The sequence below is a fragment of the Pristis pectinata genome, chromosome 14 (genome assembly GCF_009764475.1).
Source record: "Pristis pectinata isolate sPriPec2 chromosome 14, sPriPec2.1.pri, whole genome shotgun sequence".
Classification (NCBI taxonomy): domain Eukaryota; kingdom Metazoa; phylum Chordata; class Chondrichthyes; order Rhinopristiformes; family Pristidae; genus Pristis; species Pristis pectinata.
The window spans coordinates 44,083,750-44,110,219 of record NC_067418.1 but is presented as its reverse complement, the minus strand read 5'-3'; the positions used below and the strand labels follow the sequence as shown (position 1 = coordinate 44,110,219).

Below are 26,470 nucleotides of genomic sequence, written 5' to 3'. Positions count from 1 at the left end.
CCCTTCATCTAAATTGGGTTGTTTAAAAGGAAAAATAATTTGTAGTTTAATGTATGTTTATATTTAATTATGTTTTGTGTGTTTTCAATAGATTCATCTGTTTAAAATATGTTAATTTTTAATATTTTCAACATTTTTGAAAGAGTACATGCAATGTTAAAAAGGCTATTTTAGATTTAAAATTGAGTAATGAGAGGGTTAATTGATGAAATTCAAGTTGTTAGGCCTTTAGGGAACATTGAACATAACATGATGGAACTTTGAAGTAAAACTCTTCCAATTTTTATGGAAATTAAACCAAGATGTTATATCTGAATTAAGCAATCTACAAAGGCATGAGTTGGCCATGATAGACTGGGAAACTGCACTGAAAGTTACAATAGTTAAAAAGCAATGGCTAAAATTAAAGAATGAATGTATAGTTTACAGGAGATATACAGTACACATCTCCTTTAAGGCAAAAAAAAACCATAAAGTAGTCCAGCTGTGGCTGTCAAGAGAAAATAAGGTAGTATTAGCTTCAAGAAAAAGACATAATTTTGCCAAAAAAGGCCAAGAAGGTGGACCAAAGCATTGAAAGTAGAATATGGGACTTGTCTAGCAAGAAACATAAAAGTGAACTGTCTTATAGCTATGTTTAAAAAAAAATTAGCTCAAGTTATTTTTGGTTCCTTACTGAGATAGGAGAAATTATATTGGGGAATAAGGAAATGGTTTGTGCCTGTGTTCACTGAAGGAGATACAAAGCTGCCCCAGAGTAGTGGAGAACCACAAGTTCCGGAGTGATTGAAGGAGGTGGCTATGGAGACAGTGGATGCACTGGTTGTCATCTTCCAGAATTCCATAGATCCTGGACTCATTCCCACAGACTGTAAGATAGCAAATGTGATCTCACTGTTTAAGAAAGGAGAGGGAAAGCCAGAAACTGGGTCAGGTAGCTTATCGTCAGTCACATGGAAAATGCTGCAATCTGTTATTAAGGAAGTGGTAATGAGGCACTTAGAAAATAATAAAAGGATTTGACAGAGTCAACATGAAGTTAGGAAAGGGAGAACACTTAATAAATCTGTCAAGTGGCTTTTGAGGCTGTAGTTAGCAGTATTGATAATGGACAATGAGTGGATGTGATGTATTTGGACTTTCAAGGGAGCTTTGATAAGATACCACATGAGACTATTAAACAAATTATAGTGCGTGTGATTGTGGGTGATATGTCAATCGAGGATTCTTTAATGGACAAAAAATGATTGAACGAAATGGATCATTTTCATATCGAAGGCAGTGGTTAATGGAGTACTGAGGGATTCATCCTGGGGTCCCAGTTATATAGTTGCAGTCTATATCAATGACTTGGTTGAAGGGACTGGGTGCAATAAATCTATGTTTGCTGATGGTTGAGAACATGATGTAGAGAAACTTCAGGAGGATGTAGGCATGTCGAGTGAATGACAGACAGAATAAAATAGGAGAAGTAAGAGGGTATCTGTTTTTGTAGGAAAAATAGAAAAGTATTTTACCTGTTGAAAGATTGAAAGCTGTTGGTGTTCAGAGGGAGCTGGGAGCCCTTGCACAAGAATCACTAAGTTAATGTGCAGGCTTATGAAGTGATCAAGAAGACAACTGGTTGGTGTGACATAGGGAGTGCAGTGATTGGGATGACACGTTGGTTGAATGAGGAGATTTACCCCATGCCTGAGAGGGTAGATGTACGGATGACGATTACACTTTCTGGGGTTCTAGAGATCGGGAGTCACTGCCTCAAAATAAGGGGTTGGCCATTCTGGATTGAGATGAGCAGAAATTTCTTCAATCAGGGCAATGAATCATTGGGATTTCTACCCAACAGGACTGTGGAGGCTCAGTTGCTGAGTACACACAAGACAGGGATCAATAGATAGTTAAATCTTAAAGGAATTGTGACATAGAGGGTCAGTGCAGGAAATTAACTGGGAAGTAAAAGATCAGCCGTGATCTTATTGGATAGCAGAGCAAGTACAAAGAGCCGTCTTTCTACATTTACATCTGTTTCTAATTTATTTATATACCACAAACAATTTGCCATTGAAGTGCCAAGAAAGCTTCCACTGAAATTACATCTGAATTAGGAGCAGGAGTGGATCACTCTGCCCTTAACCCTCTTGGCTATTTAATAAGGTCATGGCCAGTCCATTGTAATTTCAACCCTGCATTCCTATCCACTGTGGTAACCTTTCATTCCCTTGCTTATCGAACATTTGTTTATCCTAAAAATATTCACAGACTCTGCTTCTGTTGCCCTTTTGAGGAAGAGAGTTTCAAACCTTGAGATCTGCTGAGAGAGGGAAAAAAAAATTCAGCTCCTTTCTGTCTTAAACAGTCACCCTTTGTTTCTCCCACAAGAGGAAACATCCTCTACACATCGACTCTGTCAACACCCCTTAGGATTTGCGTTTCAGTTAAGTTCCCTCTCACTATCATAACTTCAGTTCAGATAGACGCCTGGCCTGACCAAACTTTCCTCGTAAGACAACCAGTTCATTCCAGATATTGGTTTAGCAAATCTCTCTGAACTGATTCCAATGCATTTACACCCTTCCTTATGGTGGGGGTGGTGGAGAGACAGTACTATGCACAGTACTTCAGGTGTGGTCCCATCATTGCCCTATATAACTGCCTATTTTTATATTCCATAGCAAACAACAACATTCTGCTCCCTTTCATATTTACTCACTGTACCTGCACGCTAGACTTCTGTGAATCATACACTCGGGCACCCAGATCTTGTCTAGATGATGCATTTGCCAGATCTTTGCTTACCCATTTCCCTTTATCAACTCCTATCCTCTTCATAGCTTCCTTTCCTACCTATTATTGTGTCATCAGCAAATTTAGAAACCACATCTTCTGTACCTTCATACAAGTTGTTTATATAAACTGGAAAGTTGAGCCCCAGCACCAATCCCAGCTGCATACCATTTTTTGCATCTTGCTGACCTGAGAGAGATCCATTTATGCCTACCTTCTGTTTCCTATTAGACTGTCAATCTTCTGTCCACCTCTAAATGTTATCTTCCACACAATGAGCTTATATTTTCCATAATAACCACTGGTTCCCCTTTATCCACAGCACGACTTCTTTGCATAGCTTTTTGCTAGTGCTTTCAGCAGGGTGTTTGATATGAGATGTGTGTAAGATTGGATATTACATAAAAATTACAGAGATAATGTTCTAGGAAGTTGCTCATGGAGTATGCATGATTGGAAGAGCAGCAGGGAAAATTTTCCTGTTGCAAAATAAAATTCTCTTTAAAGAATTTAAGGATCCTGATTATTCCCACCATTTTATTGGGAGGGTGGTAGGTGTTCACTGGGATGCAAGGCAGGAGGTGAACCGAAATACATCCATCAGTTAAAATAAATACAGTCAGAATCTCACTCTGGTATTCAGTGGAAGTTGAATATGGTGGGCATACCATTAAATTAATATAATGTTATTGCCATTGGAATTACTTTTTAAATATCAAGCTAAATTTTTCCAAGTTGCCATTTACTGAGCTGCAAGATCAAGATCCTAATTCCTGTCATGCTTTTTTTTACTTATTAAATGCCAACCCTCATTATTAAACTTTTTTTTTAACATACTCTAACTTTGTAACTTGGGTTGCCAGTATTAAAATAAATATGAACAGATTTCTGGCAGATCTTGTTTTGCTTTGCTCTGAAAGATTCTGTTGGTTCCTTACAGTTTGTGCCAGGAGAACAATTGGATGATAAACCCTGATTAACTCTTATGGAATCAACAGTGCTTGATGCTCATCAAGTGCTTGCAACTTTGGTGTCATGTATGACTCCAGATTGAGCTTTGGACCAAATATCTATGTCACCACTAAGACTTCTGCCTTGTATCAAAACACCAAATTTGGCAATTCCTTTGGACACATAGCCAACTTTAACTGTTCAACACTCCATGAATCTGTGCTGTTCCAAACTTTTCTGCCCATGGCTAAGCTTTTGTCTGATAAAATTTCTAAGGTACTTCACAGCATTTGTTGCCTAAACTTCATACTACCAAAGATATTAGAGTATTACAATTTTGAAACTCTGGGTACTAAATGAGAAGGTGGGTGCTGCTGACAGTTACCAATAATGCTTTGTCTTCATCCATAACTTGGATATCCATGAATGTTGCTAATTAGCTTTGAGGTGGGACTTCCTGACAAGCATTTCTCTTCCTTCTGGAGAACTTTCGAATCTTTGGAACCGTGGAATTAAGAGTAGCAGTTGAGCCTTCTCTGGCATAGTTTGTTTCTGGCTGATCAATGTATCACAATTATCTTCTTGGTTTACTTGCTTCTTCCAATGAACTGTAAGCTTACATTGATCACCCCATATCCAAACAACACACACACACACACACACACACACACACACACACACACACACACACACGTTCTGTTCCTCATTAAACTCCTATCTTTCGATCTATCAAAAGTCCCCTTAACTTTCTTCAGTGTTGCCACAGCATTGAGTCATGTCCAGCAGAGAAGCCCTTTCAGCCTGAGTCTCAATGTTATAAAATCTGTAACATTATTCTACGGTTTTAAGGAAATAATTTATTTGCAGGTGTTGAGCTTTCAATAAGTTGATTGATTTGACTTGGTGAAATAGTTGGTCACCAGTAAACAGTAAAACCAGTGTGCCAGAAACACAGAGATCAAACATTGCACTGCCCAGGTGACAGTGAACCATCACCAGTATGTTCTTTGTTATGTGGTTATAAGGAAAGCTTGGAGGTAATGTTACAGGAAACAGGGAACAGAGAGGTGTTTGAATGTGAATGCCAGCCAGTGCATTTTATTCCAATACTGTAAGCCTTTTTGGTTTATTCCTTTTCTGTGCTTTCTGTGTTAAGTGATTCCTCAGAGGCTTAACAGTTTATTCATCCTCTCACTGAAATAACCTGCAACCATGCAGCAGACCATACTGCGTGGGGTGTATTGTCAGTTTACAGACTGTTGCGCCAAGATTACCGATCTCCTGCCCAATGTATTGTGGAGTCAATCCACCTACCTTCCCCCACTCACCTGGATTCACCAATCACCTGCCAGCCTGTGTTTCTCCCCCTCCCCCCACCTTCTTATTCTGGCTTCTGCCCTCTTCCTTTCCAGTCCTGATGAAAGGTCTCAACCCAAAACGTTATTTCCCTCCGTAGATGCTGCCTGACCTGCTGAGTTGCTCCAGCATTTTGTGTGTGTTGCTGTTCTCACTCTGCATTCTATACCCTTAACAAGTTCTACAGAATTGCATCTTTGCCTTATAAAAAAAATCCCACAGCCTATCTGCCCATCCAATTTTGTCCTTTCCAGACATAATTAGAGTGATGACAGATTGATTTCAAATGACGTCTCACGAAGACAAAACCTGCCACATCTGGTTTTAAGTTGCCGAACTGCTGCAGGCAGACAGATAAGTGGAGCCGTGCCTGGCAGTAAAGTGAGGCACTGTTCAAGGAGGGTGTTCTGCAGTCACGTCCCACCTCGCTGGAGGCACGGCATTCACTCATTTTGTGAGCAGAAGCTCACTCATTTTGTGCACAGGAAATACCCAGCTAGGCACCCCACAGCATGGAGAAACATCCTGTTTTTTGTATTCCTCTGGGTCTCTTAATTATTCTTGGAGAAGGTTGGGAGAGTCTTAACTTGTAGGAGGAGTTATATTTTTCTTTGTTTCAGTTTTAGGTTATCTGCTGGAATCATACATGTCAATCTTTGGTTGTAGCGGTGGAGGAGTTACAGCTTGTAGGCGGGCAGCTCTAACAGTGCCCCTTGCTCGGCTCAGCAAGTGTGCTGCAAGAGAGGACAGATGGCCTTCGTGCCGATGATGCCTGATGAACTTGCAGGGAAATCCGGGGAAATGGGGGTTTGAGGTTGTAAAGTCATGCAGCACGGAAGGATGGCCTTGTCAGCTTATTGAAAGAGCAATCCAATAAGTTCCTACTCCCCCCACACTTCCTGCATAGTCCTACATACTTTTCCTTTAAATAATGTTGTATGTATGCTAAAGATGAATGTATAGTTATTTGATTTTGATATAGAACCTACACGCCTGTTCATTAAAAGTAACTTAACCTTCCCCTTTAATGACATAGATAATTTTTAAAAATGTTTCCATGAAATAGGAATCATCAGATACCAAATGCCACAAGTTGTTCATTGACGGTTTTAGTAGCTGTCGCTGGTCTGTGTGGCTCATTCAATTTTTAATCTGTTTTTGCCTTGGAAGAGAAATAATGGAAGGATGGGTGAAACTGGTAATTTGATTAAAATTGTTCTCAATATTTCTTAAATTTGCCGATCTCCAGAGACAGTACACTGCACGATTTAATAGCAGGTATTTTCCTGGTTATTGGACCAGTATTTTCCGGAATACACATCTCATGAGTATACAGAAAGGCAGTTACCCTGAAGCTTCATAGAGAACTGCTGATGAGCTGCAGTGCACATGCAGCACATTTCGCAGTCTCAAGCCATGCCCTTCAGCCCAGAAGTTAGGGTCATACTGGAGGTTTGATGAACGTGCATCTGACCTCTTGCTCTGCTTTTTGGCTTCCAGTTGAGCCTGGGGAGTTTCCTTAAGTTACTGAGCACAATTTGAATTTCGCTTCTCAGCTGAATCTGGTGCGGCCCCATTCATTTGAATCTGATCGCTAAAAAGATTTGGAGATAGTGGAAAGACCTTCATGGTTGGGGGGGCGGGGAATTAAATCCTGCAATCTAATGCATATTGGTACGTTGGCAGTCATGTGGCCACAAAAATCTAGTTCAAGGCTAGTGTGGGTGGCAACTACAGGTATCCAACCCACATTTTATGGTGATTAGCATGTGGTTCCCTGACATTATATTGGAGGGGTGAGGTGGCGTGCATTTACCTTTTACCATCTTTATGCCATGGAAGTGAAACGGTCATGTTACTCACCAGTTCTCACATGGGGCCTTTGCATCGTGTGCTGATAGACTGGTGTGAGGAGAACAGGCTGTGCTCTTGGGATAGTGGCATCTCCAGCAGGATCACAGACTATGCTGAGAGGTTGTGGTGGGGGTTATTTGAGGAGGGATATAGGCTGTGCTGAGTGGTGGTGGGGTGGGATGGGATGTCGGGTGGGATGGGATGTCAGGTGCGTGGTGGGGATGTTGGGGAAGATTGCAGTATATGTTAAGGGAATGCAAGACATAAACTGTGTGTGCTGAGAGATTGGTGTAAAGAGGTCTTTCTCCCTTGAGCCATCAAAATCGGATGTTATGAATTCATAAAATAAACTACGATCAGTCTTGGGAACTGTGGATTGTTTCCTTCCTGATATTCATGCCAGTAGTTTTCAGCTTGGTGCCCTCTTGAATTGCATCAAGAAATTTATGTGCAACTTATTCATTGAGTGCAAACCCCACCTAAACTTCCAGCACAAATGCCACATTATCTGTGTGTCAGGCAAGCTTCCCGAACTTCTGTGAAGGGCATTCAGCAGGACACACCATATGAATTACGTGCAAATTTGAAGTGACCTAGAAATTGTGGAGATAATTGCTTGCCGAGTACCCAGTGGTGGGGGAGCAGCAGGCGAAAACTCTCCTGTTAGAGCATAAAATTCCCCGCAGAGCATTTAATGAGCTAGCTTGTAAAATCCCACGATGTTAGAGCTGGGTGGGGGCTGTGGGGATGGAAGTGTAAATGAAGATACAGATTTTGGAGTGCGCGAGTTATCCCAGGAGGTGACTCCCCATGTGCTACCAGAATTTAATGTCCTCTGCAACAATTCCGCCAATTAGAATGGACTCTAATAGTCAGTAGAAGTTGAAATAACATCCATAATCGTTGTAGCACGGCAAAATGAAAGCAGTACTTGTGGACGTTGAAATAATTTGAAATTAGAGTGAGTTTTTTTTTAAAACCATTCACCAAACTACACTCCTTCCCTTCATCCCTCCTCCTACCTCTGCGAATCAATCCTCTCTTATCTGCCATCTCCTTCCACCTCTGTCTTGCCATCAGGTTCGTCCTGTCCCCAGTCGTGTCCTCGTTGCCTCCTTACCACTCCCTTATCTCCCTTTGTCTTCCGATCTCTTTCCTCCCAGGTCACATCCCTATTCTCTGCCCCCATCCTTGAAAGCTCATCCCTACTTTCCCTCGCACTCCTGCCCCTTACTTCACTCCCGCCTTCCTCCCGCCACCTCTGTCCTCTTTGCTGAAGCACTCCCCCCTTCACTTTTCTCACCTCTTCCTTTTCCTTCATCTCTCCCACCAAATACAAGAGTTTTCACACTCATAACAGCTCCCAGTTCTTCATGACTGAGTTTGAACTACCAGTCAATTTGGACAGTACTTGTCCATAACATATAATCAGTGCGCTTTTAACTTTGATTACCTCAGTTTTCCTCTGGTCTGGACTAAAGTGGCAGGAAATTCACAACTCAAAGCTATGCAACTTTGAGATATCTTTTTTCTTTATAGCAAGTGCAGTATTGAAATGGGTTTTCACCAATTCCAGCAGCTATTTCACCTCTCTGTTCCTTCATTGTGCTGAACACTAAAGAATTTGCTGAAGGCTCTTTTGTCCTGGGTTAATTGGAGCACCTTTTCAATATACCTAAATGGAAGGCCCCCTCTTTAATGGAAAAACTTGCAAGGTTTGAATCTGACTGATCATTTCTTTGCCTAGCTTGGCCACCCACAGTACATCTTTGATTGCCTCCAGAATCTGTGACACATGTCAGAAACCCAAAGAATTCGACCACTCCCCACCCCCAGTGAGTCCTTGATGTTGTAGCGGTCTGCAATCTCCTGCACAAAATGACCTAAAGTCGGATGATCCATGATTTGCAGTGTGGCTGGTCCTTCCCAGGATCTGTGGTGAGCGAAGAGCAGAGTCACCTTTGACTTCTCCACGACACAGTGGAATAGATGCAGTCAGCAACCATATCACCAGTTTGCCAGCTTTGACAGTATTGGGACAGCTTTTGCAAAGATGCACAAACCCCTCAGCATTGCAAGTTCTCAATTTCTTTTGACACTCTTCTTTACTGTAATCATAAACTTCAGCAAATCGCTCCATAGAACATTGGCATTCAGTATAAAATCATTTTCTTTAATTTCATCAAGCCTTTGCACACTCTTTAATTTGTATCCAGAATCCACATCCACCACACCATCGAAAAGCAAGTCTTTGCTTTCTCTACACTCTCCATTTCCCTCAAAAGTCAAAGCTCTGCTGGATGATACATTTCACCAATTCCTTTCCTCTCTCTAGCTACAAGTAATTCTGGCTGGCCATACTGTATGTAAGACTGAGAACCATTACCACCTCTTTGATAAAACTTTTTAAACCAGCCAAAATCTGAATCTTCTAGCTTTCCAGGTTTGTAGGGACGATATCATTTTGGTATTTCAGTGGTACAAGTTGAGTGCGATCGTTGTCAATTGCCATTTATATCTGGAGAGATTCCTGGGTGTAGCTTGTAAAGGCAGAAATAGCAAAGGATATCATTTAATTGATTGTTGGAAGATGGGATGGTGGCTTAGTCCATCAAAATACAGATGTTGCTACAAATTGGTCAAAAGTCTCTGTTGTTCTCAGTGTTTCACTCTTTCTCTCTAAAGCAGTGTGCAATACACTACACAAGAATCAAGAGGGCTTCTCTGATATGTGGAATGGATGTTTAGGATTAACTGAGGAAGCTCAACCTCTGGTTTGTCCTCAAGCAGGTATTCCAGAATGCTGTTACTGGAAAATACCTGACCTGACGGAGAAAAAACACTTCATTCCTCTGTCAGTTACTTTACAAAATAGGAACAGTGTGACTTTTAGACTTTAGCAAAGCTGCAAAGCAATGCATATTCCCTGTGCACAACCTTGCCAGGGTTAGCGTCAAGTAGATGTGGAGCTGGATCCACTGCTGGAAGACCGACTGTGATTGATACTGTCAATTGGAAATCTGGCGGCCAGACTAATTAAGAGGCGACACACAGCTTCCTGATGTTCAGTAAACTGATGTTCTGATCTAATTAGTTCATTGTGTCCAAGCAATTCAGTAATTTAGCCACCAGTTGGCTCAGGTGTTCACACATTGCCCTTAGTAAATTGGATTGTTTTCAAAATCTGAGCTAATTAGAGTGTTTTGTTATGATAGACACTTTTAAATAAGATGGCGACATTGCAAATGACAGTTTACTAGCAGCAGCATAATAATTTTTAATTTAGATGTATGAGAGATTGTGGAAAGAAGTTGTTGTTTCAGCAGTGAATGAAAAATTGAGAGTAGAGAACAACACCATTCTTTTTGGTTCATTTCAGAAAAGCTATTGCAAAGTCCGGACTACAGCACCTGGTTGCTCAACCAAACCCAAGCACTGTCCTTCGGCACGACACAGATCGTGAAGTGCGCAGCACAGTAGATTGGACGGTGAGTACGTTGTCATTTGAACATTGTCAGTTTTTCCTCATTCAGTCACTTTGTAATTCGGCTACTTCCACCCCCCATCCTCCCCCCACCTTGTTCTGCCCAAGTCCACCCCTGTACATTCCAACTGTATAAAAACACCTTCCCACTGAGAAGCCTATACCGTGCCAAACACCCGCCCTCCCAGTGTAGACAGTCACATTGTACCAAAGGTTTTACATTGCACATACTCCCACTGTATCAGGTTCTCCTTCCATTGTACGTGCTCCCACTGTAATAACTGGCTCTCATCATAAGCAATCCCACTAAACCATGCTCCTTCAATTGAGTGTTTGGTGGTAATATGGTATTCCTGCTATACCAAGTAACCCATCTATACTAAACCCTTTGCATTGCACACACACCCACTGTACCAGACACCTTGCCATTGCACACACTCTCACTGAACCAAATGGTTTTTATTATGTACAGTATACTACATCAGTACCAAGCAACTCCCATTGTACATTCTCTCACTATACAGTATCAAACCCCTGCCGTCACGTCCATTCCCCACTGTTCCAAACACCACCAGTGCATACTTTTTCCCTGTAACAAACCCGCTCCTATTGTGTACATACACTCCCACTGATTTATCTCATTTTCCCATGTATTATTCCTTCACAGTATTTCTGGATCATTTGTCAGTCTGGGTCATAGAACGCAAAATGTATTATTTTGTTGTTCAGCATCCATTTTTACATTTGTCTTTATCGATCAGGGGATCAACAGAAAATCACTTTTCACGCCCTATTCTGAGGACTGATAGTTTGAGATTAGTACTGCCTCTTCAGCGAGATGAAGGAGTTTTTTTGGGAGTTTTTTTAGACGTGTATTTTTCTAACCAGACATTTTCAAACAATATTTGATGCATTCATTTTTTGAAAGCTGTGTCACGTCTTTGGGCCTAGCCTGTGGTTTAGAGTTTCACTAGTGCAGCAGTGACAGGGCATCAATGCCAAGACATTAGATCTCATGCTATATGTTTCCTATATCATAAATTCTGAATGGCGTCCTAAAAGAAGATTGTACCCGGAGTCAAGATAGAAGGAAGCAGATGACAACTTGTGTGAAATTCAGCTTCCGGGCACCCCATTGTCAGCGTGAGTTCATTTGATAGTATTCTTGCCTTTGAGTCCAAGGATTGTAAGTTCAAGCTTCAACTTGTCGGCAAGGTTGACATCTGGTGGATCTGTTAGCAGCCTCACCTTCCAGTTAAGACGATATGTCAAGCCTCTGTGACGTCTGAGGTAGATGTAGAATTTTCCACAGTTGCTTTTCAATAATAAAAAAAGTAGAGAAGTTATCCAGGGTGTCAGGGCCAAACTCTGGCTCTTAACTAATGACACAAAAATATATTATTTTTTAATTCATGTCATTGTTGTTTGTGGGAGCTTGTTGTACAAAAATTAACTGCTGTGTTTTTTGCGTTATAACAATTTCTACACGCCAAAAATTACATCATTGGCCGTAAAATACTTTAGAATGTTCTAAGATTGTGAGGGACACAATATAAACACAAGTACTTAATTCTTACCTTTATCAAGTATACAGTGAGTGCCTGATTATCCAGCATGTGCAGGTTTATCAAATATACCTGTTATCCACACATCGGACTGGGCTCTCCCTTGGTGCTGTCCTGGTGTTGCCCTGAGAACTCCCTCCGGATTACCTTGCTTTTACCGTATATTTTTCTGTTATATAAGTTACAGAAGAGCCCAGTGAAACTATATGTTTCACCTTGGGTAGAAGTTATTGGAAATCGGGCAAATTTGTTTTTCTGAGAGTACAAATAAAGTTAATGCATTAATTTATGTGTATATTATTGAATCAATATCATATATACCAATGAATGAGTTAAGTAACTTGGTCCTTTGTAACATATCAAACTCCATTGTGTCTCATACAGTGGCACTGTACTAATGGCTAGAGTATTTGATTAGTTTCCAGAGGACTGGGCTATTTACTGGTGCAGTGTTTGAATCCCACCACAGAAACCTGGGAATTTATGATTAACCAGTTAAGTAAGTCTGGACTGCAGAGATGGCCAGTTCTGTGTGTGGCCAGATCCAGGAGCTGGGGATGAGATTCGGTGTGTGTCAGGAATCAAAAAAAAACTGGAAAGAGTGCCCTCTGTACATCCAGCTTCTGGAGGTGGCAACTGGGATGTCATCGGGAGCATGTGTAAGAAGGGCCTGAGAAGCCAGGATGGAGACAGTAAGGGCTCCATGTCTGAGCTCAAGCATGTGAGCCAGGCACCACCTACACCTGTGCCCACTAACATGAGCATTAATCCCAAGCAGCAGAGTCTGGTCTCCAGTCACCTTGGGCCCCTTTGCCATTGAATCAAGACATCGCTCTGTCAAGCCCATGTAAAAGTTGGTGTGCAACAGCTACCCCACATTAAAATAAAGCATGAACAGGCAACTTCCACTCCATGTTCTGAAGATCTGGAGCTGAGATGTCAGGACCTTTTTGTTGACAATCCCAATAGCAACAGACCTGAATTCCATCCACAACCATAATCCAAGAATTTGGATGCTTTGACGTCAACATTGCTGCCCTGAGAGACATGTCAGGCCAGCATAAATAACAAGGTAGTGGGTACACCTCCGGGAGGGCAAACTGGAAGAGGAATATGGTCATCACAGAGCGAACCAAGTATCACCTTATCTGGTGTTACGAACCAGCAACAAAAGAAACACGCTGAGTCATGATTCAGTGTTAAAAACTATTTTATTAATCACTACTTATGATAATAAGAAAAATAAAAGTAAAAATGTTAGAATGCTAGAAGTAAAAATGTTAAACCTTCAACATTAACCCCAAAAAACTAAACTCTTCGTGTGTGTGTGTGTGTGTGTGTGTGTGTGTGTGTGTGTGTGTGTGTGTGTGTGTGTGTGTGTGTGTGTGTGTGTGTGTGTGTGTGTGGTAAATTCCCAAACTCCAAGTCCAGGAATGGTTCTTAAAGTTCCAGTCAGCAAGCCATAAGGTGAAACATGAGCAAAGGCTTCTTCAACAACCACCGTTGTCTGAAGATAAGACGTAGATGTAGAGAGAACATAGAGAGTAATTACGAAATCCAAATGTTCCACGATGGAACCCAAACGACACTTCAGTGTTTACTCGGTAGTGACTTCCTCACCCCGAAAAGCATCCGAATCGTGGCCGTCCACACAAATACCTGTTTCCTTCTACAGGTCAACAACAAAGTGAACTCCACCGGATTACTCCCAATTTTCATTCGTGGATTGCAGTAACAGACACAGTTATTGTTTCTCATCCATCGATAGAGAAACTAGCAGGCTGGTGTCTCTCTCCCTTTTCTCTCTCTCTCTCTCTCCCTCTTCTGACCTCGACTGACTTCTCCAACAACGTCATTACGTCCTTTATGTTCTGTTGACGTAAGCGCGCGCGCGCACACACACACACACACACACACAATCTTAAAGGGACATTCACCGAGTCTGTAACACTGGCATCTCACTGACTCACCCTGCGAAATTCCTGAACACCTCATGACCCTTGGCTCACTCTAATGTGGAACCAACATGCTATAGTCATTGGTGCATTCACACTGAACCTGGAAGCTTCAAACAAGACCAAGGTGGACTTCAACCTTGAAAAATGCTGGTCCGCAACCCAAAGGGATATAAACTGATCTTCCTGCTTGACACCAACGCTGAGTAGGAAGGGACATGATTCCCTGGCAAGGTGCGATCAGCAAGGAAGAAGTTGGGATGGCCAACTAGGTATTTCTCTCAACAAAATTCTTGGAGAAGGGCCTTACCTTAGGGAACACCCTTCTTCCTCGGAGAGGTAAGGACGAGATCTCCTGGCAACACCTGGTCCAAGCACTGGCACCTGCTAGATCTTATCATTGAGTGATCAAAGGGCTGCACAGGTGTCCATGTCGCCTGCACCATGACGGGAGCCAATGACTGCTGATCTGACCACTGCCTGATCTGCTCAATCTGCTCAATCTTCTCCATCAACCTGGCCTTGAAAGTCACCACCAACGGAAACTTTGTCATAAGAAGATCGATACTGAAGCTCCCGAGGAGTCTACCAAGCTGACAGCTTGTCTGTGAAGCATCCCAAACGACGCTTCACAGACAAGCTGTCAACTCCCAGGCTACAGCATGTGGAGTGTTCACAGCTTACGAGCTAACCCGAAGTCCACCGTAACTGGCACCTGCGAAAATACTGTCGGCTTTTCTACCGAGAAGAACCAAGTCTGGTGTGATGGGAATGTTCAGGAGATCGAGAAGCTCATTAGTCACAAATGTAAGGTGTTCCTGGATTGGAATCTCTGGAAGGTAGAGGTTGAGCAGAAAGCTTGGGACTTAAAGGACAGAGGGAGCACAGGAGGCTCACCAACTTGCTGACAGCCATGAAGTGTGTGGGTGTTTCAGTGCTGTAAAAGCCCCAGTACTCAAGTGCCACCCACTAAAAGCCAAGAATAGGGGTGAACTCAAGAGGTACACAGAGGGAGTCAGCACTTACTGGAAGGAACACTTTGAAGACTGCCTCAATGGCGACTCTCTCCTTGACGTGAGCACACTTGATTCCACCCACAGCAGCTTACCTAGGCTATTGCCACATGCCAACTCCAAAATATCAAGACCTCAGGAGCAGACAGTATCCCCAATGAATATCCTAAAACTTAGCAGTGAAGAACTTCATTCACCAATCCACAGCCTCATCGCCCATGTTTTGGAAAAGGAGAACATTCCGGGAGATCTCACACAATGCTGTAGTCATGATCACGTTCACAGAAGAGACGGGTCCGACTGTGGTAACGACAGAGGAATCGCCTTGCTGATGACTGCAAGGAAAATCATCACCAGGGCCCTCCATGACTACCTCCTCCTAGTGGCTGAAGGGCTGCTGCTTAAAATACTGTGGATTCTGTTCATCCAGAGGCACAAGTGGACACAATCTTCGCCACGTGACAACTTTAAGAAAAATGCAGGGAGCAATACCAGCTACTACATCTGGCATCCCTAAAGCCTTTGACTCCATCTATTGCAAGGGACTGTAGAATACCCTCCACAAATACAGCTGCCCACAGAAATTTGTCTCTTACTCAACACTTGCTCCAGGACAGCATGCTGTGATAACAACCAGTGGGTCTATTGCGGAACCATTCTCAGTGAAGTTGAGGCTGTCACGTTGTCCCAATGGGTTCCTCAATCTTTCTTGCTACAGTGTTGCATCTCACTTCCAACAAGGAGTAGAGTTAACCTTCAGAACTAATGGAAAGCTGTCCCACCTATGGCAACTACACTCCAGAACCAAGATTATACAATCCTCAATAGCTGAGCTGCAGTTTGCATTTGCACATGCCCGTCAGCCTAGCATGAAGCCATTGTCGACGTTTGCACTGCAGCATATGAGAGGATGGTTCTTACACCGAACACCTGCAAGACAAAGGTCCTCTACCCACCTGTCTCTGTTGTACCACCATGCCATCCGACATTAAAGTTTCATGGCTAGGCTCTGGAAACTATGAACCACCTCCCATATCTCGGGACTATCTTTCAGCATGAAATGCACCACTGCCTTCAGAATGCCAGCACGGTCTTTGGCCGATTGAGGAACAGGATGTTTGAGGATCTCAGACCTGACACAAATGTTGCGGTGTATTGGGCAGCAGTGATCCCTGCCCTCCTATATGCTTCTGAGACCTGGGCTACATGCAGCGGGCATGCCAGGGCACTGGAAAAGTACCACCACTGGTGGCGTGCAAAATCCTCCAAGTTCACTGGAAGGATGAGCGGTCTGATGTCAGTGACCTCTCCAAGGCCAACATCCCCCGTGTTGAGGTCCCAGTTACACTCAGTTGAGCAGGCTGCATTGTTTGTGGTGGGTGCCTGGAACGTACTGCCAGGGGAATTGGTGGAACCAGATACAGTAGCAACGTTTAAGAGACATTTAGATAGGCACGTGAACAGGTAAGGAATGAAGGGATACAGACCACGTGCATGACCTTGACCATGAAATGAGTTAAAATTGGCATCATGGTCAGCACAGACAGGGTGGGTCATAGGGCTCTTCCCTGTGCTATACTGTTCTACATTGTGTTCTATGACATCCGACTCCTGATTCGGACTCGCTATTCCAAGCTCTGTAATGGGAAGAGGTTACCAGGTCAACAGAGAAAAGGTTTCTTCTGAGCCTCTTTGAAGGTTTGCAACATCCCCACTGACCCCTGGGAATCTGTGGCTTAGCCACACTTGGAATATTGTGTACTGTTCTGGTCACCACGCTATAAAGAAGGATGCGATTGCACTGGAGAGAATGCAGAGGAGATTCACCAGGGTGTTGCCTGGATTGGAAGACTACATCTATAGGGAGAGATTGGATAGGCTGGGCTTGTTTTCCCTGGAACGAAAGAGGCTGATGAGTGACTGGTAGAAGATTATAAGAAGCATAGATAGGGTAGATAGAGTCTTTTTCCTGTGGTAGGGGTATCAAAAACGAGGGTGTAGGTTTAAGGTGAGAAGAAGGATTTTTAAAGGGGATTTGAGGAGAAAGAGAGTGGTTGATATCTGGAACTCGCTGCCAGAAGAAATGACGGAATTAAATGCAGTTAATATGTTTAAGAGGCATTTAGACAGATGCTTAAGTAGGCAAGGCACGGAAGGATATGGTTCTAATGTAGGCGAATGGGTAGATGAGTCAAAAGGTCAATGTAGATGTGGTGGGCCAAAGCACCTGTTTCTGTGATGTATGACTCTAAGACTCTAGCGGAGCTTAGACTGGAGAAACAGCAGTTGGGATGGTATTGAGAGCCTCAAGGCCATGCATCTGGAGTGCACAGGTGCCCTATGTAAGGAACATAGCACCTTACAAACTACCCACATACCTGGCCCATCGGGCACCCCCTACCTCATCTTTAGAAGAGTCTGCATTCCACAGCGGCCTCATTGGCTACCTCAGAACCTCTAAAGTGGAAGTAAGTTGTCCCCAAACCCAAAGGGCTGCCTAAAAAGAAGAGGGTTTATTGTATGTACTGTATGGTCAGTGAGGTAGGTACCCGAGGATTGGTAAAGATGAGCCGGTCGGGCCAGAGAATTGGAATTTATCACAATGGTGGATGACATGAGAGGTGTCCCGGATGTAAGTGGGAAGGGACTGGACAAGGGGAGACAGGATGGAGTCCAAGGGACAAGAGCATGGGCCAGCCAGGGCAGTCCTGCTTATGGATCTTGGGTAAGAGAGAGAAGCGCACAGTGTGGGGTTGGGGGTTGTGGAGGGGAGACCTCCTGACGTGATGAGATCTGTGAAGTTTAGAGAACATGTAGAAAAGTTTTCCAGAATAGTTCCAGGGATGAGGAACTTCAGCTATAAGGTTGTACTGGAGAAGCTTGATTTGTTCTTGGAGCAAAGAAGTTAAAGAGATTTGATGGAGATAGGTAAGATGCATGGTATCGATAAGAGAAAGAGATGCTGTTTCCGTTAGTGGAGGGGTCAAAGTCCAAGAGCAGATTTAAAGTAGTGGGCTAAGGACAAGGGGAAATGTGAAGGAAACATTTTTCTTGCAGAGAGCATGTTACCTGAATTCACTGTCTGGAAGAGTGATGGAAACAGAATCAATCAGTACAGTCAAAAAGGAATTACATAAGCACTCAGAAGAGAATGATTTGTAGGGCACAGGAGAAAGACTGGGAGAATGGGACAGACTGGATTGCTCAACCGAGAACTAGCATGGACTTGATGGAGCAAACAGACTCCTTCTGTGCCTTAAGAATTCTATGATCAGACTTTACAAAGGACACAGATATTTTTGGTACCTCTTTCTTGGTCATTGGCTAATTGATTTGCTGTCATGTTATGTTTTAGGAGAATGCACTGTATGGCGAACATATCTGGTTTGAGACCAATGTATCCGGAGACTTCTGTTATGCCGGGGAACAAAACTGTGTGGCAAAATTGCTGGTGAGTATTGCTGGCTGTTTAGTCTTGGTTTATAGTGTGAAGATTAGTCTGCATGCAAGCGACTCCATAAACTCTCCATCTGATCTAGTGAAGCACCGGGAGTGTTTGATCTTTATGATCAAATTTAAACTGATTTAAAGTTGTTGGCAATTTTCAGTCCGTGAAGACTGAGATAGACTTTTATATTGGAGAACACTGCCCTCTGGTGACCAGTACAAATATCTTTATTGTTTGGAGCTGTGGAAGATTAATATGGTGAAACTGGTTGTGACATAGATAACCCAGCAAAATAAATCATTTTTATCCTTTTTCTTTTCATTTTTCTTTTCAAAATGAAGTTCAATTGAAAAGTCAAACTCAGGGATTTTGATAAACAAGCTCCACTGAGCTGTACGATTCTACTGGAATGATGATCCCTTTTAATACCACACACTAAAAGAAAGATTAGAATGTCTTTATGTGGCTGTGAAGCAGATACAGATGTTTTTGATCCTGGTAGGGTGCTGAAGATGCAATCTGAACATTGGGCTCTCAGCAGAGGTGTGATGCTTCCCTGCTAAGTATTCTTCAATTTAAAAGAAATAGTCACCCTGGAAGAAAGATTTTGGTTAATAAAGAGGTTCCAGGCACAATACCCTTTTTTTGAACTGCATTTTGTGCGCAGCTATGATCTTTTAGTGGACTGTTACGAATAAAAAGAGTTATTTTGTAGTTTTAGTTTAAAAGCAAGAATTTTGTGTAGATAAAGGCACACAGGACATTTCATCGCAATAGCTGATCACAGATTAATCGATTGAAAGCTGGTGGGTTTAGACCCCTGATCTTTGGATGCTGAGTGTCAATATTGGCATTACTGAATGAAAGGAGGCAAAATGATTTCCCCAAACAGAAGAAAAATATTGTCAGCTCAGCCTATTCTCCCTCCCTACTGCTCAGCAGTTATTGGTAAAAACTCAAAAGAATGATCAGTTCTTGGTTCCTGTACTTGTATAGTTGAAGTGCAGCTAAGTAGTTTAGGAAGGGGAGGGAAAGGTATTCAAAAGCTGACCTCGTAGCCAATCATTCTTTTTACTTCACTTTGCAGCAGAGGTCGGTGTCACGGAAGAAATGTGCTGCTTGCAAGATAGTGGTTCACACAGCCTGCATTGAACATCTAGAGAAAGCAAGTATCTTAGATCTCTATCTGTGGAGTTAAAGGACATTTACTTCACCTTATCTCAATGGATTTGGGTATATAAGTATTCTGTACATGATCTACTTTTTAATACACAAGAAATAACTACACTACTTTTCCCTTCATTTGTGCTTTGGATAGGATTGCCGTTAACTCCTGACAGATCCTTCCAAATAGCTTTCCCTCTTTCAATGCACTGTCATGTTCTTAGGATGGGCCAAACTTTGTCTCCTTCCCTTGACTATTTTTCTAGGTGGATCCAGCTTTTTCCATTCGATTCCCTTTCAATAGAATTCTCTTTCCATTCACTTCTGTTCTACACCATCCTCAGAAAAAAAGAACATTAAAGTCTGTGTATTCCCTTTAAAGTTATTACTTAACACCAATCTAGAAGTCAGATTTCACCTGGAGAAAATTATACATTTGGCCACCACCTTCAAAATGCCAAGTAAGCAGGAAAGAGTCTCTTAATTATTCTGTGCTGTTTCCAAATGTCTTTCCCAGCCATTGTTCAATTTTCTCACTATTAACTTTATATTCATTTCGGTGCAATTATTAGAACCTTTTTTAAAATGGATCACTGATCTCTTACCTTCCTAGCTGTTTTGCTCTTGCTAAAACAAAAATTGGCCAGTGCTAGTTTATGCTTTTTTTTAAATCCACAGATAAATTTTAGATGTAAACCAACATTCCGGGAGTCTGGATCACGAAATGTTCGAGAGGTGAGTGAATTAATAATAACAAGAAAAAAAACTGGTTGTTGTTTAATATGATAGACATTCTGCTGGAATTAGCCACAATTCTTGCTGCAGCATCTTCACATCTGGAGGGATTTATAGCACAAGGAACATCCAAGGTTCCAGACCCATTGGTTAATATTTCTGACTACCCTTTAGCTTAGCTGTTGAAAATAAATATCTATAATTGCTTTGAACAATACCTAACCTACATCTCCATGCATTTTTTAAAAAAATAGGCATTTGGAGATAATTACAAAGTAAGCTGTGAGTTATTTCATCCCATTGGAAAATTAGCATTAATTGTCAGAAGTGCCGGTGTTTGCATTGCCAATGCTGTCTCTTCACCCTGTAATATATTTGGCAGTTGTTAGATTGTTTTGAGCTCACCCTTGCAAGGATGCAACGAATATCAACCACCCCTTTTTTTAGTGATATGAAGGAACCAAGTGACTGCGTGAGGATTCTTTGTTTTTTTCTTATTCAATCTTGTGACGTAGCAAGGACACGATTGTTATCTATTTCGAGCTGCTGCTGAGAAAGTGGTGATGAAGATACTCCTGGGTAAAGAATTTCAATATTTTGATCCAGTGATACTGAAGGAATGTCCCTGATGTGTTGCTGCGATGCAGGCGTTAGGAGGGGACCAGGGTGGTGCTGTGGGTGGGGATGGAAGTGGAAGGTAGTGGTAAGGAAATTTGGAGAAGATGGTGTTTTGCTTGCCAACTAATTGTATTAGTTTTATTAAGTGCATTAGATTTTGAATTAAAAGGTAGAGTGTCATGTATGAGTATTCCCTCTTCCCTCTACTGCTAAAACCACTCTCTGATGTCAAAATAACACATCCATTGATAGTTCAATCATTGTTTCTAGTTGCAGTCAAATACACAAAGTGACCTACAAATCCTTGGCGTGTTCATCTTTAGAGATGAGCAACTTCTGGTTCTTGAAGTGTCCATCGTAATCAGAACCAACTCATATTGGGAGCAAGTATTTTAATGGAAGAGGTCACCCAGTACCTCTGTTACTTGAAGAATGCTAATAATGAATCAGTGTGCACTTCCCCAGCAAAACAAATTTCCCCAACCAATTTTTCATGGGCTTTCTCATAATGGGAAAGGCAGTTTTCATTTATTGGTCTTCTGTTCAAGAAATGATTTGTTGAGTTCATACATGTAATGTTTATTATTAACAAGAATACTGAGTTGGTGTGTGTCCACACGAGACATTACCGTTCTGGAAACGTAGGACCTCTGTACATAAAGTCCATATACAAACCTGGTACCCATGCACTGATGAAGAAGTCACATTGTATACCTTCTAAATATAGAAATTGCTTATAAGGGTAGAATTCACTTTTATGTTGACATTTTATCTCTGGAGGTGGACTAAGCCGAGAAATTGCTCTTTTTGGTGTTAAAACAGCAGCATAGGTCACAAAGTGCAAGAACTTCCAGTAAGGCGTTCACCCAACAATATTGTTGAGTTACTCTTTAGAATACCACATTGAAACTGACATTCTCAGTTCCAGCACAGGATTTTCTGATGTGCTGCAAGTTTCACAGTGATCAGTGTGCAGTACAGAGGTTGCAGTCTTTAGAACCTATTGTTAAAGGGACATATTTACAAGAAAAGTGACACACCTCCAACTGCAGTTGTGTTACTACTGAAAGAACGAATCTCAGAATGATTGGGAGCGGGGGATGGGGGCGAATTCTCCCAGAGAGTTAGGGCGACCTGGACAGGAAGTGTGCTCTTTCTGTGAGGGGCCGTGGAGGCCCTTGAGAGCTAGAGCCAGGCATTTTTTGGCAGGAGGCTGCCAGGGATGTCGTTGTGAGGCCATGATTGCAGTCTGTGAATGTCAGCACTCTGGAGAAGTCTGCAGTACAGGTAAGCACCCTATGGAAAACTAGATGAGGTCCCTGCTTCTTGAGTTTGAGTCTTTGGGTGACCTCCTTCATGCAGCAGTGAGCAGCAAACTATGAGGTATGGCAGAGCTCTCCAGTAGCAGTCTGGAATAAACTTGAGGCTAGGAAGCCGAGTGTGGCTAAAGAATGGCATAGGCAAAGCTTTACGGCACACTTGTGTTGTTTGTGAAGTTGTAGGAGGTCATTGATCTTAGAGGGATGTAAAAAGTAGTTTAAGTGTTGTCCCTTTAAATAGGACAGTCTCAGGGGCAATGGCATTCATTAAAACCTGCTTATTCTGTGAGTAAACAAGAAGAGTTTACTAGACTAATGAGGATAGAAATCTCAGCGCAGATTACCGTTATACATTGTTCTAGTGATGCAAGTCATTTTGGAGAGTTATACACCAAAAAATGTGCTGATGTGAATAAAAAAATCCTGCTGAAAAACTGAGGAAACAAAGTTTGCAACAGGTATTAAGGCGGCCAGCAACTTGTGCCAAATTAGTATACTTCAGACTATGCCATTTTTCAACAGGACAGAGAAATATTTTAGGAGCTGTTTGAATGAATTTCTAGTCCCTTATTGTTGGAGGAGAACTTAGAATGTGTCAGTTTTGTTACGCTGGACTGACTGATTGGAATTATGATTATAAAATTGTAGACAGGTATAATAACACTTAAATCACAGTAGGATACTCCTGAAATGAGAGGGGGTGGTTGCACAAGGACACAGAGTGAGCCAATTCTATTCCTAGGGGATTCTTTCAACATGAAGCACGAGGGCCAGAATGTGAATGAAAGCATGAGGTTATCGCTGAGATACTTTGTGAAATGTAACACTGACCTGTTGTTTCCTTGTTTCCCTTTTGCCCTTGCAGCCCACGTTTGTCCGGCACCATTGGGTTCATCGGAGGCGACAGGAAGGGAAGTGCAAGCAGTGTGGCAAGGTGCGAGGGGTCCAGAGTGGTGTGGAATGAAATCATGTTGTTGTCGTGAGGAAAGGGAAAGGCAGTGCGAATCTTCAAGCTGGTCATGTACATGTTTAATCCTAACACCTCTTGTGCCCCTCTCAGGGATGCAAGTTTCAGAAGGCCTGAGTGAAAATTATCGCTTGTTTATTGTCCAGCTTATCCAGAAATTGAAGGAAACCAGAAGCGTTTGCTAAAATTGAAGGTGGGGTGCATCAAGGCAGTCACAAAGCTGATTTCACAGGAGGAGGGTGTCAGCTTTGCTTTGAGAACTGAGGAGGAGGCAGTGACGTTGATGTGAAATGTTGAAAAAGGCTGCTCAATGCTTGCTGATGCTTGGATGCCTGTTTCTGCTGAAGTTTTTGTTTGGGCTATGAGCACAAAGTCCTGGATTACTACTCCACCAAGCAGTTGAATCATATATTTATTACCATCCATCAGAGCTTTTTGCAGAGTCTAGTCATGAATCTCAAAGGATCTTTGAATCCTGTAATATGTTAGAGCCTCCAAATAGCCTCCTGTCGAAAGTTATGTAATCCATTGCCCTCAAAAGAAACACTTGTTACATCAGTATACTTGAGGAGAAAAATATTTTGCAAACTTGAAGAGGAACTTAAATTAATTCCTTTTAGTCTGTTATTTTTCCATTCTACCCCCAAAACCTGTGTCTAAAACAACAAGTGACGTTTATCTCCATCTGTGAGAGGTTCTAAATACTCTGGGGTCTGGCGGGTTTAACCTTCGCCGGAAGACACTATACCATTGTACAGTGGATTGCCTCTCAGTTAATGGATCATCTCTGCTGTGTTGTTGGGCCATCGCCTAAAGACATGTTCGACCGAGTATGTCAACTTTGTAAATCACTTGCTCATCGGCACCCTTTTCTTTTTTTTCCTGTGCAGGGTTTCCAGCAGAAGTTTACCTTTCACAGTAAAGAGATTGTAGCTATCAGCTGTTCCTGGTGTAAACAAGCAGTAAGTTTAAATTTCTATTGGGGCAAATCTTCTGCAGGCCCAAGGTCACTGGCCACCAGGCCCTGTGCCATGCTGCTACTTCCATGGTGATTCTGTGCATCGTCTTCCACTGGCTCTCAACACCCCGGTGAGGCGCACTGCCATGTAATTGGCTGGACGCACTGACAGAATGCCTTTGACAGCTGGTGAAGCCCTGTCCCCAGGTTACTGGCCATCAAAGCTATCCCTGTTTTAGAACATTACAGCACAGTACAGGCCCTTCAGCCCACGATGTTGTGCCGACATTTTATCCTGTTCTAATACCTATCTAACTCTTCCCTCCCACAAAGCCCTCCATTTCTCTATCATTCATTGTTGTTTAACGAATATGAATGGCTTTGATGTACACAAAGATTCAAAATCAATGGGATGCTCTTAAAATAAATAAAAATAATGTTGGAAGATTATTTATTGTATTTAAATTAAGCCAAAAAGCACACACTGACAAGCAATTAAAACATTTTATTTGATTTAATTAAGTTAATTTAAAAGCTCTACTCACTGTTGTCCCAGAAACCAATTTCATCTTAATATGTTGTTGTGCTTGCACTAGATTTAAGCTACTGTAGGCCCAGCGGATGATAGATTTCTCAGCCTGTAAAGTAGGAAATCAGTGGAGGTTGGCACTGCCACATTGGGTTTCCCGAGGGTTGCACGCTGCTGGTGTCCTGCCGAACAGAAGACTGTACTTCAGACCAAATTCTGGAATAGCTCAGCTACAGACTTTTCTGCTGACAGATATGGGGAATTGTCAGAGCAAGATCTACCCCATGGGAGAACTAATTTTATCTTGAGTCTGATGCAGTTAAAGTGAAATACCAAATCTAATTTTGAAAGCATAAAACATGGGGACACTCAACAGATCAGGCAGCTCCTGTAGATGAAAAATGTAGCTGATGTTTCAGGTCGATGATCTCTATCAGGGTGAGAGATTTTTGAGATGAGCAGATTTTAATAACGTACCGTCAGGATGTTGGCCATGGCAGATAATGAACAAAAAGCATCTGATAGATCGAAGGAGAGGAGTGATTAAGTGACGAATGGAATGAAAATAGCATTTGGTCTATGCTCCGTTAGTGCTTTGCAGATCCACTCTCTTCTGACTTGCTTACTTAACCCATTTAGAAAGTTAAATTATATTTTAGCTGAATGCTTTTGTTGGGCTCCTCACCAACTTCCTGTACCATGTATCTCCATCATTCAATTTTCTTATAAAATAAGATTAGGGAAATCGTACATCAGCCTTTAGTTGAGATATATTGAAAACAAATGCATGAAATAGAAAGCGAATCATCTTTGGGAACTGTAGCAGTGCATAGATCTATGCTGACAAGTTTGACGGCATCTTGGTGGAGGTTATTGATAAAGCTCAGGTCATCGGTCTCAATGTTTCCCATCCCATCTTTGTACCATTGAATGTTATGACGCTGCAACAGATGATATAAAGATGGAAGGGGAAGGAGTAAAATGAGTACTTTGCTTTTTACTCAAAGTGTTTGCTCTCGCCTTTCCTGCAGTATCACAACAAGGTGACGTGCTTCATGCTGCAGCAGATCGAGGAGCCCTGCACGCTGGGTGCCCACGCTGCTGTCATCGTTCCACCAACTTGGATCATTCGGGTCAGGCGGGCTCAGGTGAGGAGGACTTCTTGAAAGGTCTCAGTTCTTCCAGCTTGATCTCTGCTTGCCAGTGACTTCGATGTTATTGCTCTTTCCTTCTCCTCCAACCCCCAGAATTCACTGAAATCAAGTAAAAAGAAAAAACGGACTTCATTCAAAAGGAAGTCTAGTAAGAAGGGAGCTGAGGTAAGCAGCAACGTTTTTTTTTTGTTTCAAATTACTGCTCAGCACATCACTGCAATAAAGATTTGGTCATGGAGTGGGAATATTTAAATTGTCAGTAGGATTGGTATTGGTTTATTATTGTCACGTGTACCGAGGTACAGTGAAAAACTTGTCTTGCATACCGATCGTACAGGTCAATTCATTACACAGTGCAGATACATTGAGTTAGTACAGAGTGCATTGAGGTAGTACAGGTAAGAACAATAACAGTACAGAGTAAAGTGTCACAGCTGCAGAGAAAGTGCAGTGCAATAAGGTGCGAGGTCACAACAAGGTAGATGGTGAGGTCATAGTCCATCTCATTGTATAAGGGAACCGTTCAATAGTCTTATCACAGTGGGGTAAAAGCTGTCCTTAAGTCTGGTGGTACGTGCCCTGAGAGGGGAAAGCAGAGGGGGGACTGGGTGGATAA

The 26,470-nt window shown here is 42.3% G+C and overlaps 1 protein-coding gene across 1 annotated transcript in view; it reads left to right on the top strand.

The window, feature by feature from the left end:
• dgkza (diacylglycerol kinase, zeta a) overlaps positions 1-26,470 on the top strand; it is a 405,283-nt gene that overhangs the window by 192,796 nt on the left and 186,017 nt on the right. The window contains exons 3-10 of the mRNA XM_052029707.1: positions 10,325-10,433; positions 18,318-18,413; positions 19,498-19,575; positions 20,253-20,309; positions 23,112-23,180; positions 24,104-24,175; positions 25,732-25,848; positions 25,948-26,019. Of these exons, the coding sequence (XP_051885667.1) occupies positions 10,325-10,433; positions 18,318-18,413; positions 19,498-19,575; positions 20,253-20,309; positions 23,112-23,180; positions 24,104-24,175; positions 25,732-25,848; positions 25,948-26,019 (670 nt within the window). The remainder of the gene's footprint in view (positions 1-10,324; positions 10,434-18,317; positions 18,414-19,497; positions 19,576-20,252; positions 20,310-23,111; positions 23,181-24,103; positions 24,176-25,731; positions 25,849-25,947; positions 26,020-26,470) is intronic.